The sequence below is a fragment of the Stenella coeruleoalba genome (assembly GCF_951394435.1).
Source record: "Stenella coeruleoalba genome assembly, chromosome: 9".
Taxonomy (NCBI): domain Eukaryota; kingdom Metazoa; phylum Chordata; class Mammalia; order Artiodactyla; family Delphinidae; genus Stenella; species Stenella coeruleoalba.
In genome coordinates this window covers 75,910,303-75,923,992 of record NC_137155.1, presented here as the reverse complement: position 1 = coordinate 75,923,992, position 13,690 = coordinate 75,910,303, and the positions used below count along the sequence as shown (strand labels likewise).

Here is a 13,690-nt window from a genome sequence, read left to right as displayed (position 1 = left end):
AAAGAGTGGCTGAGGCAGACAATTATTTTATACACAGAAATCTGGAAAAATACTGTCTTCTCAGGAAGAGGAATATTCTTTTGGAAAGTTAATCCTTAACTTTAAGTAATTGTGTAAATAGTTCATTGGAATTCAGCATGATACCTAGTATGCTGCAAGTTTCTACAATGCCTCCTAAGTTACCAAAGAAATATCAAATTGTGTGCCATGTAGAGAGATTTGTGCTTTTATTTATATATTTATACTTTGTATCTGTTTTTATTAAAGGATTTAATGCAGCTTACAACAAAAGGATACAATGGATGAATAATACAAATAAGTAGCATTGAATAAGATAAATAAGTACTAGGGATGTAATGTACCACGTGATTAATATAATTAACACTGCTGTGTGCTATGTATGAAAGTTGTGAAGAGAGTAATCCTAAGGGTTCTCATCACAAGGAAAAAATGTTTCCTCTTTTTCTTTTATTTTGTATCTATATGAGATGATGGATGCTCACTAAACTTATTGTGATAATCATATCATGATATATGTAAATCAAATTATTATGCTGTACACCCTGAACTTATACAGTGCTGTGTGTCAATTATAGCTTGATAAAACTGGAAGGGAAAGCTACATAAATAGCAATGGAAAGTCAGGATGAAGGAAAGAGTAGCTAGATATGCTTCATGTGAAGGCAAATGGGGTAACTGTGGTTGACTTCCGTATTTGCCCCTGAGCTTTCTGAAAGCCCAGGTGAAATGGCACCTAATCACCTGCATCATTTGAATGTTTGGAGGGCAAGTATTCTAATGTTTCAAAGGGAGCAAAATCCAAAAGTATTTTTTTCCAGTGGGATTTTATATCTACTACTCTAAGTTATCTAGGAAAATATCTTCAATATTATTTTTCACAAATTTTGTAGAGAAATTTCTTATGGTGTTCTTCAGTAACATTAAAATACACTTCAGTGGAAAATAATACGCAGGGGCACAGGTTAATACATTCCAGCGTGGCAGAATTTGGTGGTCTGGTTTGACATTTGGATACAATTTAGAGTACCTAGAGACATCAATTGATTTCATTTATTTTAAATAATCTGTAGATAACACCTCTTTCTGAGGAGTTCCTGATAGAGAATAATAAAATATAATGTAATGAATTCCGATAACAAACAGTACTAAACTAAATACTAAAATTCTGTCTTGTTTGGGGGTTATCTTTGTAAACTAAATGAGGAAGTAATAAGATTGACTTATTTATAAAAACTGAGGAGTCTCACTAGAACCTTTGCTTTGAATAAACGACCCTTGCCCACCTCAACAGGGAGACAATCTTCGGGCCCAGTGATCTCTAAGGAGGCCAGGTCCTGACCGAGCAAGATTGATACAATCCCATGTCCACTCTTCTGGTGGAACTGAAAAGCTTTTTTCACTGGCATCCAAACCCATTCACAACAGCCTGGATTGTCTTAATATTTCATTGCATTTTCTAGTTTTTTAGAGTTAGAAATCAGTTTTATTTTCAAAGGAACATTGACAGAATCAACACCATCCAGAAAGAAATCATCAGGATGATGAAGTGTCTATATTTGGAAAACATGACAGAGCTATAGGAATATTTAGCCTAGGGAAGCGAGTGGTTAAAGGGAAAGTGATGACACTTCAAATATGGCTCTCTACCTTATGGAAAACAAGTCATAAGAGCAGAATTAGGACTACTGCATCCTTATTAGGAAGACAGTTTTCAACAGGGAAATGCTTGTTAAGCATTAGTGTTGTCCACGTGTGGAAAGGGCTGTCTAGTGAAGCAGGGAGTCCTTTTCTTTAGAAGAGCTTTTTTTTTTTTTTGATGGCTTTTGTGTGTGTGTGTGTGTGTGTGTGTGTGTGTGCCATACATTTTTGTTTCTTTGCATGTGTTATAATTCTTGTTGTTGTTGATAACTGGACATTTAAAATAATATAATGTGGCAACTTTGGAAATCAGATTCTCCCCCCTTCCCAAAGTTTGTTGTTTGTGTTTGTTCATTAATTACTTTTCTGAACTAATTCTGTAAAGTCTGTACTCGCTGTCCTGTGTGGCCACTGAAATCTTGCCTCACTTAGTGGTCACTTAATGAATGAACTGAAGTTTCCTTTAGATACCTGGAACCAGTAAGTCTCCCGGCCTTTGCCAAGGGTGTACAGAGCCTCAAGGTTAACCAGAAGTGAGATCTTAGGGCCTTTTTAGGTCTTTCCTGAGCTTGTGCACAGCCCTGGGCTTGAGCAGAGCTCTACTCACATGTGTAACTTTCTAGATCCCCACAAATATGTTAGAGCTCTGCCAAACCCCCTATGGATTTCACATTCTCCAGTTTTTCCTTTTAAACTTTTGACTAGCCCATTGTGTGCAACTGTTATCCACTACCTCAGGCAGCCTCAGTGTTGAACAGTTACCTCTAAATGCTTTTGACAACTATCCCCAGGGGAAAAGGCTGTCGCCCTGGTTGAGCTGCAAGTCGAGTCAAATAAAGACAGCCTTGCAAGTGAGCTCTTCCAGGGAACCACCAGATAGGACAAATAATGACAATTCTCTGAGAATGGGGCTTTGAAGGAGCTCCAGCCCTATTCTGTTGCCTTTGGTGGCTGCCAGACCACGGGTTTTTACCATAATCGTGGGCTGTTTGTTTTCAAGGCTCCTGCAGAGCTGGGGAGGGGAGATGGGAATAAGGCAAATTAAAGTGCCACAAAGCTTTTTGTTCTTACTGAGGTTCAGGTGCTTTTCTTGAATAAATGCTCCCCAGATTGCTGCAAGTGTTTGGTTAATTTCCAGAGTTCTAAAAAGTTGATTCTCACAATTTTTGCTAGTGCTTTCATTGTTTATGTAGGGGAGAGACTATTCAGAGACTATTCTCTGCCAGTTTTGTGGATGGCACTGTAGAAGTGCTTTTTAGCCATATTTTTACAAGTTAGAAAGTTGAATTATTGACTTCCAAGTTCCCCTCCCACTCTAGAACATTCGGTGTTATCTAATATATCACATTCCCAAACCATCCTAGATGATATAATTTGCTGTACCTTATTTTTGGGTAAATGTGATTGTTTAAAATAAAATTGAAAGAGACTTTACCTGATGCCAAAATATGAAACACAGTAGACTGTAGCTTAGTTATCAATCTCTGCTTTGTTTTAGTCACAGATTAAAAAAAAATATTACCTTTTCTGCACATTCAGCTTAGAGTGAATTAGTCTAAAGGGGTGGGAGATCTTATACCAACAGGAAGAACTATATGGGTAAAATTTAAGCACCAGGGACTACTGAAAAGGTAGAAATCAAACAATAATTGACTTACAGCATTTCACAAGGTTGAATCATCAGCATATGTATTTCATGAGTAGTTTAGCTTTAATTGTGGAATTTATTATCATTACCAACATATTGGTATCGCATGCTGATTCTTTATCCATTAAAGAACCATCTTTGTAATAAATACTGAAAACATAGTTAAGGAATCAACTGAACAATGCAAAGCCATTTTATATCAATTTCTTTAAAGATGGATTTGATGATCTGGTGCTGCATTACTTAGCAATGATGTTAAATGATAAGTTAATATAAATTAATTTCCCAAATGTCTGAAGCTAAACCCTCTTAATTAAGTATTTTTGGTTGTCTCTTTTCAAACTATGTTAAAGATTTCTCTGCTTCGTGACGAGGCTCATGATCCATCATCTCAGTGGCAAAAATCTTTTTGGATAGTTACATCGCTGTCTTGAGCAACAGTGACCTCCACCTTGGCTCTTGTGGGCAAGGACTGTTTCATTAATAATCGGTGGTGACACAATGCTGTACTTTTGGTACTTTATACTCTAAAAAGGTGTTGTACTCCTTCTTGTCCATTAATACCTGCTTTTCATAGATTTTGCATCTCTTTTAATTTGTGCTTTCTAATCTTCTGTGGGCTGGCGTACCAGGTACATCTGATTCCTACTGAGCTCTTACCATATGTGAGATCACATTCTAAATGTTTAAATGTGCTTGTTCATTGAATTCTCCCAACATCCCAAACAGGTAGGCACTATTATCATTCATGTTTTCAGATGAGAAAACTGAAGCACAGAGAGATTAAGTAACATTCCCAAAGTCACATAGTTTATAAGTAGCAGAGGAGGGATCTGAATTCACAGTTCTGACTCTACAGGTCATGATCTATATGGTGTCCTATAAGGATGCTTGTTGGAATTACACATAAGCATAAGAGTGAATGGGCTCTGATAGACTACCTGAGTGGAACTCTTTGAAAAATATTTGAATTTCGGAGATTGTGACATCTATTTTGGTTTCCCACAGTGTGTGTGTGTGTGTGTGTGTGTGTGTGTGTGTGTGCGCGCGCGCGCACATGCGCATGTGCGCGTGCACCCATGCACACACCGTGTGTGTGTATTAAATAGGTATGAAGACCAGAGAAGTGATTTTACTAAACCAGTGTTAAGTAGTATTAATTATAAATATTTTAACTTCCTTTTTGGTGAAATTGATGAAACTTTGCTAACGTTTTGCTGTTAATTTGCATTACATAGTATACCAAAAATGGTAGTTATTGAAATGGGTCTGTGACTAATTCTACATTATTTTTATTTCTTGAGAGTAATGGCTTATGAGGGTACACTTACTGATCAGTGTCTTTGGAAATCTAAGAATTACATATTATTCATTCCTCTCCTCCAGTATAATGCACAAATTAGCAACTGATTCAATAGTCTTGCTTTCCTTGATTTAGTTACTTATGGAATCTGGGGAATAAAACAAGGAGGCAGTTATTTTAATAATTATCAGTTTCCTTTTATTCATGTGACTGCCTCAGCAGGGTAAGCACTGAGTCACTTTTATCCCAGACTCAGAATAAAAGCTTCAAAAAGTCGAGTTCTTGTTGGGAGATAATTTTCCATGGGTCTCTTGCATTTGTGTGTGTCTTACAAGTAGAGACACTCGCTGCCTTTGTTCTGGACTGTCTTTTCAAGGGTGTTTGCATAGAAAACAGCCTTGAAGATAGACGGTGTCTCCCTTCAGAGAAGAGGGCAGGTTTGTTTACTGTCTAGTATAATGAAGATAATGTCTCTCTCCAATATGAGGGGCAGGTGCACTTACTGCCCATTATAAAATATTAGGGTTCCCTAAGCTTGGGGTTCCTTTCCCATAATGTAATCCTCTGTGTGTGCAGGCATCATCTGGCCTTCTTCATGTTGCCCTTGGGACTTGAGGAACTGGCATGTACCCTGGCTATTGCTATTGCTATAAGTAATAAAGCCCTTTGTCTCTGTCTTCTGCAACATCCATGAAACTGTGGCAGGCTAATTTGTTATCGTCCAAATAGAGAAAAATCTCAGAATCTTCAAAGTTCGTGAATTTTATTATAATTTTAACTTTTTCTAGATTTTTCACTTTAATTTAGAATCAGCTTCCCTTCTGAAGGGTAAATTATCTTTTCTATGCTGTGGGCTCACTAGAGACAGGGCAAGTAGCCTATGCATTGATCACCTAATAGGTAACTTATGACAATTGTTAGACCCATTCTACCTTCTTTTCTTTGCTTCCTCCTGCCCCCCATTTTCCTCGGTCATGACTCCTCTTTCTCTTAACTTTTTTTCCCCTCCTCTCCTCTTCTTTCAGAGATCTCTTCTATATCTACCACAGGCACTCCTTAGCCTTTGTAGTTAAAACTAAGCACAAACAGAAAGCTTGCTAATCTTTTGAAGTCAGCTGTCTCTAGCCTGAAGGGGAGCTAAAGGTACCTTTCAAACCCCTACCTGGTAGAATTAAAACTTGGTGTCATGATAGAAATTCCCCCATGTGTACTTCCGCTACAGGCAGTGGACAGAAGTGTGTGCACACGTGTGCAGTAGGAGGAAGGCAACAGATTGATTTCCACTCACTGGCAAGTTTCAGCAACAGACTGGGGAAACATTCTCGATCTTTAAGGAAAACTGTCTGACCAAATGAGCTATAATCAAACAGTGAATACAAATAATAATAATAATGACACATTATTTTCAAAAATCTCGATCAGTCTGTATCAGGGGGTCATCCATCTATATGGCCTAAGCCCCAAATCTGGCCTACTGTCTTTTTATCTGTGAAGTTTCATTGGAACCCAGGCACATCCATCCATTTACATACTGTCTATAGCTGTGTCCTGTTACAGTGGCAGAGACGAGTGATAGCAGTAGAGACCGTGTGACCTGCACAGCCTAAACGATTTTCTGTCTGGCCCTTTACAAAAAGAATTTTGCCAACCCCTGCTCTAGATGTTGTATTTTATACCAGTCTCAATTTCAGATTGTGGGGAAGCCAGCAGAAGGAGTAGACTCTTCAGAATCACATGGGCAGGCTTTTCAAAGAATGCACACCTCTATCTCTCCTCCAGCTGCTCATAAGGGTTCCCTGTTGAGAGTCACTGTCTTCAAGTTTATAACTCAAGTCGTTTGGTTCCACTAACTGATACAGATGACTTGTTTTCACTATTTTGACCCACTGTAACACATCCAAAGTAACATTGACTGTGTTCTTTCTTTTACAGGGTTGTGGGAAGAAGATGTATTCTTTTTTGAGAGGAACCAAACAACTGCAGGTGCTCAGGTTTCTGGGGATCTCCATTGGAGTGACACAGATCCTGGCCATGATTCTCACCATTACTCTGCTCTGGGCTCTCTACTATGATAGAAGGGAGCCTGGGACAGACCAAATGACGGCCCTGAAGAATGACACCAATCAGCACCTGCCTTGTCACTCAGTGGAACTGTTGAAACCAAGCCTGTCAAGGATCTTTGAACACACATCCATGGCAAACAGCTTCAACACACACTTTGAGATGGAGGAATTATAAAGACTGTCAAAGAAGAAAACCACAAATTTATTTTATTGGACTTGTGAATTTTTTGAGCAGACACTTAACTGTTTCAGAAGTGTGTAGAAATAAAAATGTTGCCATAAAAGGATACCCAAGCACATAATGTTCCAGCCTTTAGAAGAAAGTGGGAAAAGTATATATATTATAAGGCACCACCTGGACAATAGTTGATGCCCTTTATGATGCTGAGGACTGATGTAATACCCACTTTATAGCCTGTGTAAGATTTTTACTGGACACAGTTATGCTTTGAGGTTTATGCTTTGGCATAGTTCGACCAGCATTTCTGCATCCATGTAAATGAGCCATGCTATTGTGGGATTGGAGCTATAGTAAATTTGATTCACTTCCATAAGCTTGCTAGTATATAAAGTTCCAAATAACTGCTAACATAGGAAGTTAGACAGTACTAATGACTTTTATTACTTGGTGATATATTCTTTTGAGGGTAAATAGGCTATACATAAGTACACTCTGAAGATTGGTGACTACCTAAACATGATTTTTGCTGGTTAATAAAAATATTCTTACTACTTACAAGAGCAAACTTAAACATTGTCTTAAACTGATCAGGGATATATGTGTATATGAGTCTGTGTTAAGTCTGTATAATTCAGTAGATTTCAGTTCTTATAACTTTAAGCATAACAATTGTGAAATGGATACATTCGTCCTGTTATAGAAGCATTGTTTTTAACCTTCCCTGTTAATAGAGCTTTAAAATTATGTCTTGGGTTTATATTACATACATAACTATTAATTTAAATACTTAACCACTAATTCTGAAAAATGACTAGTGTGACACAAAGGAATCATTATAATTCAGAATGTAGTCTGGTCTCTAGGAAGTATTAACAAAAAAGTTTACATATAACTTAGCTCATTCAGCAAAGACCTGGATATTATCTTTCTGCCAAACTGAGACTCTTTTTGACACTAAACACTTTGTAAAGGAACTTATCTTTGCTTTCTCCAAACAAGAAGTGGCAGTCTCCAAGTCTCAATATAATTCTACAGAGAATAGTTTTCCTTTTCCCCAGCAAAAAGTTGAGAGAATCATAAAAATAAGTGACAATTTAGCTAGAGATTTTCTTTGCCTTATTTCACTGATTAAGATACTATGGTGAATTTCACAGATTATTAAATTTTTTATAAGAGTAAACTATATTTATTTGAAATGGGAAAAGTGCATTTTACTGTATTTTGTGTATTATGTTTATTTCTCAGAAAATGGAAAGAAAATTAAAACGTGTCAATAAATATTTTCTAAAGAGTAAAAATTTGTGTCTAATTTTTATACATTGTAAGCACTTTCACCGTTCAAAAATATTAGCAAGGGGAAAAATATGAGAAGAAATGATTGAATAAAGTTATAATAACTATTTCCAAAATCCAAAAGTAATCTATAAGAGTATGTGCCTTGGGCTTCCCTGGTGGCGCAGTGGTTGAGAGTCTGCCTGCCGATGCAGGGGACATGGGTTCGTGCCCCGGCCCGGGAGGATCCTACATGCCGCGGAGCGGCTAGGCCCGTGAGCCATGGCTGCTGAGCCTGCGCGTCCGCAACCTGTGCTCTGCAATGGGAGAGGCCACAACAGTGAGAGATCCGCGTACAGGAAAAAAAAAAAAAGAGTGTGTGCCTTCACTGAGAAATGACAAAGAAGTACCCATTTACAGTTCAAGTTTGGCTTTTGAGCTAATTGATAATGTAGCTGTCTGATACAATACAAACATATGCCCATTTAGGTCAATTTATATTCTCAATGTTTTGATATCCCAATTTCTTAAAGTAATTTTTAAAAGAAAATGAGTCTAAGGAATACAATATTTGAAATCAACTGCTAGATTTCATCTCTTCCATAATTTAAATAAAAATTGAGTAGATAACTTGCTCAGTCAGAACCAAAAGCATCTCTTTTTCTGATATCCTTAACAACTCAACTTCCCATAATTTCGCTAAAATGCCCAAGTAATTGACAGCTGTGAGTGTTATTTGAATTATTTGAATAATTAGTCAACTTTGGCTGCTTCTCTTTTGACATATAGTCACAGAAAGAACAAGCATATATTGTATTGAGCTCAGTAAAAAAAAAAAAAAAAGCCCAAATTATAAATAATGTCTACGTTTAAAAATTTTTATTTTATTTATTTTTTATACAGCAGGTTCTTATTAGTTATCTATTTTATACATATTAGTGTATATATGTCAATCCCAATCTCCCAATTCATCCACAGCCCCCCCACCGCTTTCCCCCCTTGGTGTTCATACATTTGTTCTCTACATCTGTGTCTCAATTTCTGCCTTGCAAACTGGTTCATCTCTACCGTTTTTCTAGATTCCACATATATGCGTTAATATACGATATTTGGTTTTCTCTTTCTGACTTACTTCACTCTGTATGACAGTCTCTAGGTTCATCCATGTCTCTACAAATGACCCAATTTTGTTCCTTTTTACGGCTGAGTAATATTCCATTGTAGATATGTACCACATCTTCTTTATCCATTCATCTGTCGATGGACATTTAGGTTGCTTCCATGACCTGACTATTGTAAATAGTGCTGCAGTGAACATTGGGGTGCACATGTCTTTTAGAATTATGGTTTTCTCTGGGTATACACCCAGTAGTGGGATTACCGGGTCGTCTGGTAGTTCTATTTTTAGTTTTTTAAGGAACCTCCGTACTGTTCTGCATAGTGGCTGTATCAGTTTACATTCCCACCAACAGTGCAAGAGGGTTCCCTTTTCTCCACACCCTCTCCAGCAATTGTTGTTTGTAGATTTTCTGGTGTTGCCTATAAATTTCTACATTTTTGATATATTACCTCACTTAATACTGTCTAAAACAGTTAACATTAATTTAGACAACCATCTCATACACTTATCCTGCTTAATGGGAACAAATGACATTTATAGCAGTGGACTACAAAGGCCTCTTATAGTATCAGTGCACCTGGAATAATAAAACTACAAGGGACTTTAAAAAGTGTCTTTAATATAGTAGAGTTGAGGGAATTCACTTTTTGGGTACGTTGCAAACAAATAACTGTTTCTTTGATACTTTTAAAAGCTTTCTTTTGTAAAAATCACCATTTCTTAAAGTAATAAGTTATTTTCAGACTGGTGAGAATAACTGACTCAGTCAATTCAAAGGGCCTTGGAGATTGAGAGATGACAACAGGAGACGGTGTTTGTCCTCTAGCACTGTAAAATCTGATTGAGAGACACTCGTGCTATCCACCGATGAGATTAGTATAGGAACACTCAGCCTAGGAATATGAGATGGAGGACAGGGGAATGAAGGTAGCTACATCGAGGAGACCTGAGTCAGGAAGAGCTTAGCTAGCTTGTGCAGAGTATTCCATGAGCCACTGACTCTGAGGTTAAAAAGTTACATTATTTGGGGAGCAGGGCCTGCCATTCAATGTGGTTAGACAGAGCATAGAAGGCTTGAAGAGATACCATGGGAAAGGAAATGAGTGAAATCTGGCTTTGGGGACTTTGTTCTGTAAATTCAATGGTGAGTCATTGAAGTATTTTCAGAAAGGGAAGTGATTTGTGTTTCTGCAATTTAACTGGATTAGCCAAGTGAGAAGCTGGGGGCAGGGGCACAGGTACATCCATTACACAGCTCTTCAGGGTGGGCCATCCTTTGGCTAGTCTAGGTAAGGAGCACTCTGGAGTTGCAGGACATTGGATCTTCTGGAGGGGGACTGGCTAGATCGCTGTTGCTGTGGTGCGGGAGAGAGACGAATCCTCACTAGGGCAGCACAAGTCAAAAACACAGTGCAGAGCACAGATGAATCCACAAAAAATGATAGCAGATCGATCTTGGGGAGTGTGAGATGAGAAGCGAAAGAACTGAAATGTCTAGATTTTGTACCTGGGAAATTGGCAATGGCATTAACGTGGACAGAAGACTGGAGGGGGAGCGGGTGTGTGGGAGGGTAATTAATTTGGTTTGGGGCATGCTGGGTTGGACCTGCCTGCAGGACGTGCAGACGGAGGTGTGTACAGGCGGCTGTAAATTCCAGTCTGGAGCTCAAGAGAGTTCACTGCCGAGCCTGAGAATTTTTATGCATTGCTTTCAGATCTCAGGAAGCCTGACAGAAAGTGGGCTGAGAACCAAATCTTACATGAGGGGAATCTTAAGCAGCATGCTATAAGAGCTTCTTTTCGTCTCAACTCCCACTCCTGGAGGTGAGTCAAGGGAGGTAAAGAGAAATGCATACACCACTGAAACTTCTGTGGCAGAAGGAGCCTCCTCCTTTAGAAAACATACTGCCAACTGCCATGTTGCCTCACCCGACGCCCCTTCCTATCATCCCATGATTTACAAGTGGATTTGTCTTTCCTATTAACTGAGTTATTTTCTCACGTCCGAGCACCTCCTAGAACCACAATGGAGAGTCTTTGGTATCATCTTAGAAGCTCATTTATTTTCTATTATAATGTGTGATTACAACCATTCTTTTTTTTTTTTTTTTTTTTTTTTGCGATACGCGGGCCTCTCACTGTTGTGGCCTCTCCTGTTGCAGAGCACAGGTGGCGGACGCGCAGGCTCAGCAGCCATGGTTCACGGGCCCAGCCGCTCCGTGGCATGTGGGATCTTCTCGGACCGGGGCACGAACCCGTGTCTCCTGCATCGGCAGGCGGACTCTCAACCACTGCGCCACCAGGGAAGCCCTACAACCATTCTTTATCTCTTGCATTCAGTGTGCCTACTAGGTGCCAGGCCAGAGGGTGCTAGGTGTTTTCCACATTTTTTTCTATGTTCTTCACAACTTTTTTTTGCAATCTATAGGCATCATTAACCTCATTTTACAAATGAAAAAGAGGGACTTGGAGAGACTGAGGAAGTATATTTAACTAGTGAGTGGGCTCAATCTTCCTCCCTCTCCGTTTTGTGATGTGGCATCTTCACCAGCCTGTGGGGAAGCTCAGCTCATGCCTTACACAGAAAAAAAAGCCAGATCCTCCCACATGTGAATCAATATTTCCAGGACAAATTTGTCTCCAAATTCTGCTACTTCTTCCCTCAAAATGAGTCTTTTATCTATTAATTTCATTCTTCCCACTATTTCCCCAGAACAAGTCTAAACAATCTAAAGGTTTGTTTGAAGTCATAAATTGTTCTCCCTACCTCTTGTCTCCTCCTATTGACCTATTTTGCACACACAGCCAACTTAAGTTCTTTAATAAATTTTATTGAGGTTATATATATTTATATACACACATATATATATAACCTATTTTAAGTATTAGTTAGTTTTGACAAATATATATATATATATATATATATATATATATATATACTCATAACCAAAACCACAATCAAGATATAGCACATTTCCTCACCTCAAAAAGTTCCATCATGCCCCTTTGCTATAAATTCTTCCAATCCCCACCTCTAGCCCCAGGCAACACTGATCTGCTATATGTTACTCAAATTAATTCTTGTAAAACACAATTTTTAGCAAGTCACTTCCTTACTCAGACTCTTCCAGGGGTTCCCTGTTTTAACTAAGACAGAGCTTCCCAATTTGTTAGTGTAGAAGTCGTTTCTATAACACTCCGGGTACATGAAGGTCAGAGGTGACTGGCCAGCCTAGATCTTGCCTGGCTAAGGGAAGCAATAGTTCAGCACACAGGGTTGGCTGTAATATACAGTGACTTACACGACATAGAAGTGACTTTATATTTAATAAAACATACGTGTCTGAGTAGCCCAAGTGTTGGTTGCCTGAGGGTGTCAAGGACTCAGACTCCTCTCTGGCTACTCGGCTGTTCCACAGTGTTCTCATTCACCTGGTCTCAGGTGGCACACTCTACTTTCACAGTTCAGGCAGCAGGCTGGAGAAAAGTGGAAAGTGAAAGGGGAAGAGGCATGCCTCTTCCCTTTGAGGACATACCCAGAAGCAGTAGCATACACGGCTTTCATTCACATCTCATAGGTGGAGGGGTGGGTGGGAAATAGTCTTTGTTCCAGATATACATGTAACCCGTTAAACCAGGAAATTCGATGACAATAGAAAGAGAGGATAGTGGGTATTTGTGTCAACCAGCCATCTCTGCTGCATTCCTAATTACCTGCAGGATAAAATCTTCCACTTGAACTTATTCTTTCAAACCTATACCCTAAAACTTTCCCACTTGTCACTATACACTGCCAGATGAGCCAACCATGGTTCACTCATTGCCTCTATCATCCCACACATCCCCTGCCTCCTTGATTTTGCTTGCATTGTGGAGCTTCCCTGACATGCCTTCATCTCCACAAGTTTACCTTGCACTCGATCTTTTAGGTCCTAGCTCAACAGCTACTTCCTATGTGAAGCTTTCCTCTACCACTTCACCCCACACCAATCTGTCCTCCTCTGAGCTCAGTATTTATTTGTTGCTAGTCTGGTCCTTGCATTTTCTATTTTATATTATTTTTCATTTATAGTATTAGTATTTTATCTTTATACATCTGGTCTCTCATGAAAGAAAATATTATGCCATTTCATATCCCACTCAGCATTTTGCATAAGCCTAGACAGTGTTTCTTACGTATGTTATAAATCTATTCACTGTGTATACGACTTAATATATGCATGAATTGTGAGTTGGTTAAATGAATCAAAAGCTATTGTCCAAAATGATTCCAAGAAGGAGGAACTGCTCTAAAGGAGGTCATCTGTTCTTGAGTGAGATAGGACACTGGGTTATCAAAGGCTAAGTACTTTTTAGCTATAAATGGATGTAGCTTGGATATGCAGAATGCATTTAGAGCTTGGCCAAGTCTTATAAATGTCTGCATGAACTATTAAATTGTACC

The 13,690-nt window shown here is 38.8% G+C and overlaps 1 protein-coding gene across 1 annotated transcript in view; it reads left to right on the top strand.

Annotated features, from left to right (window-relative positions):
* Positions 1 to 8,152, top strand: part of TSPAN12 (tetraspanin 12) — a 65,976-nt gene extending 57,824 nt beyond the window's left edge. The window contains exon 9 of the mRNA XM_079931669.1: positions 6,543 to 8,152. Within this exon, the coding sequence (XP_079787795.1) occupies positions 6,543 to 6,848 (306 nt within the window). The 3' untranslated portion in view covers positions 6,849 to 8,152. The remainder of the gene's footprint in view (positions 1 to 6,542) is intronic.
* The last annotated feature ends 5,538 nt before the right edge of the window (positions 8,153 to 13,690 follow it).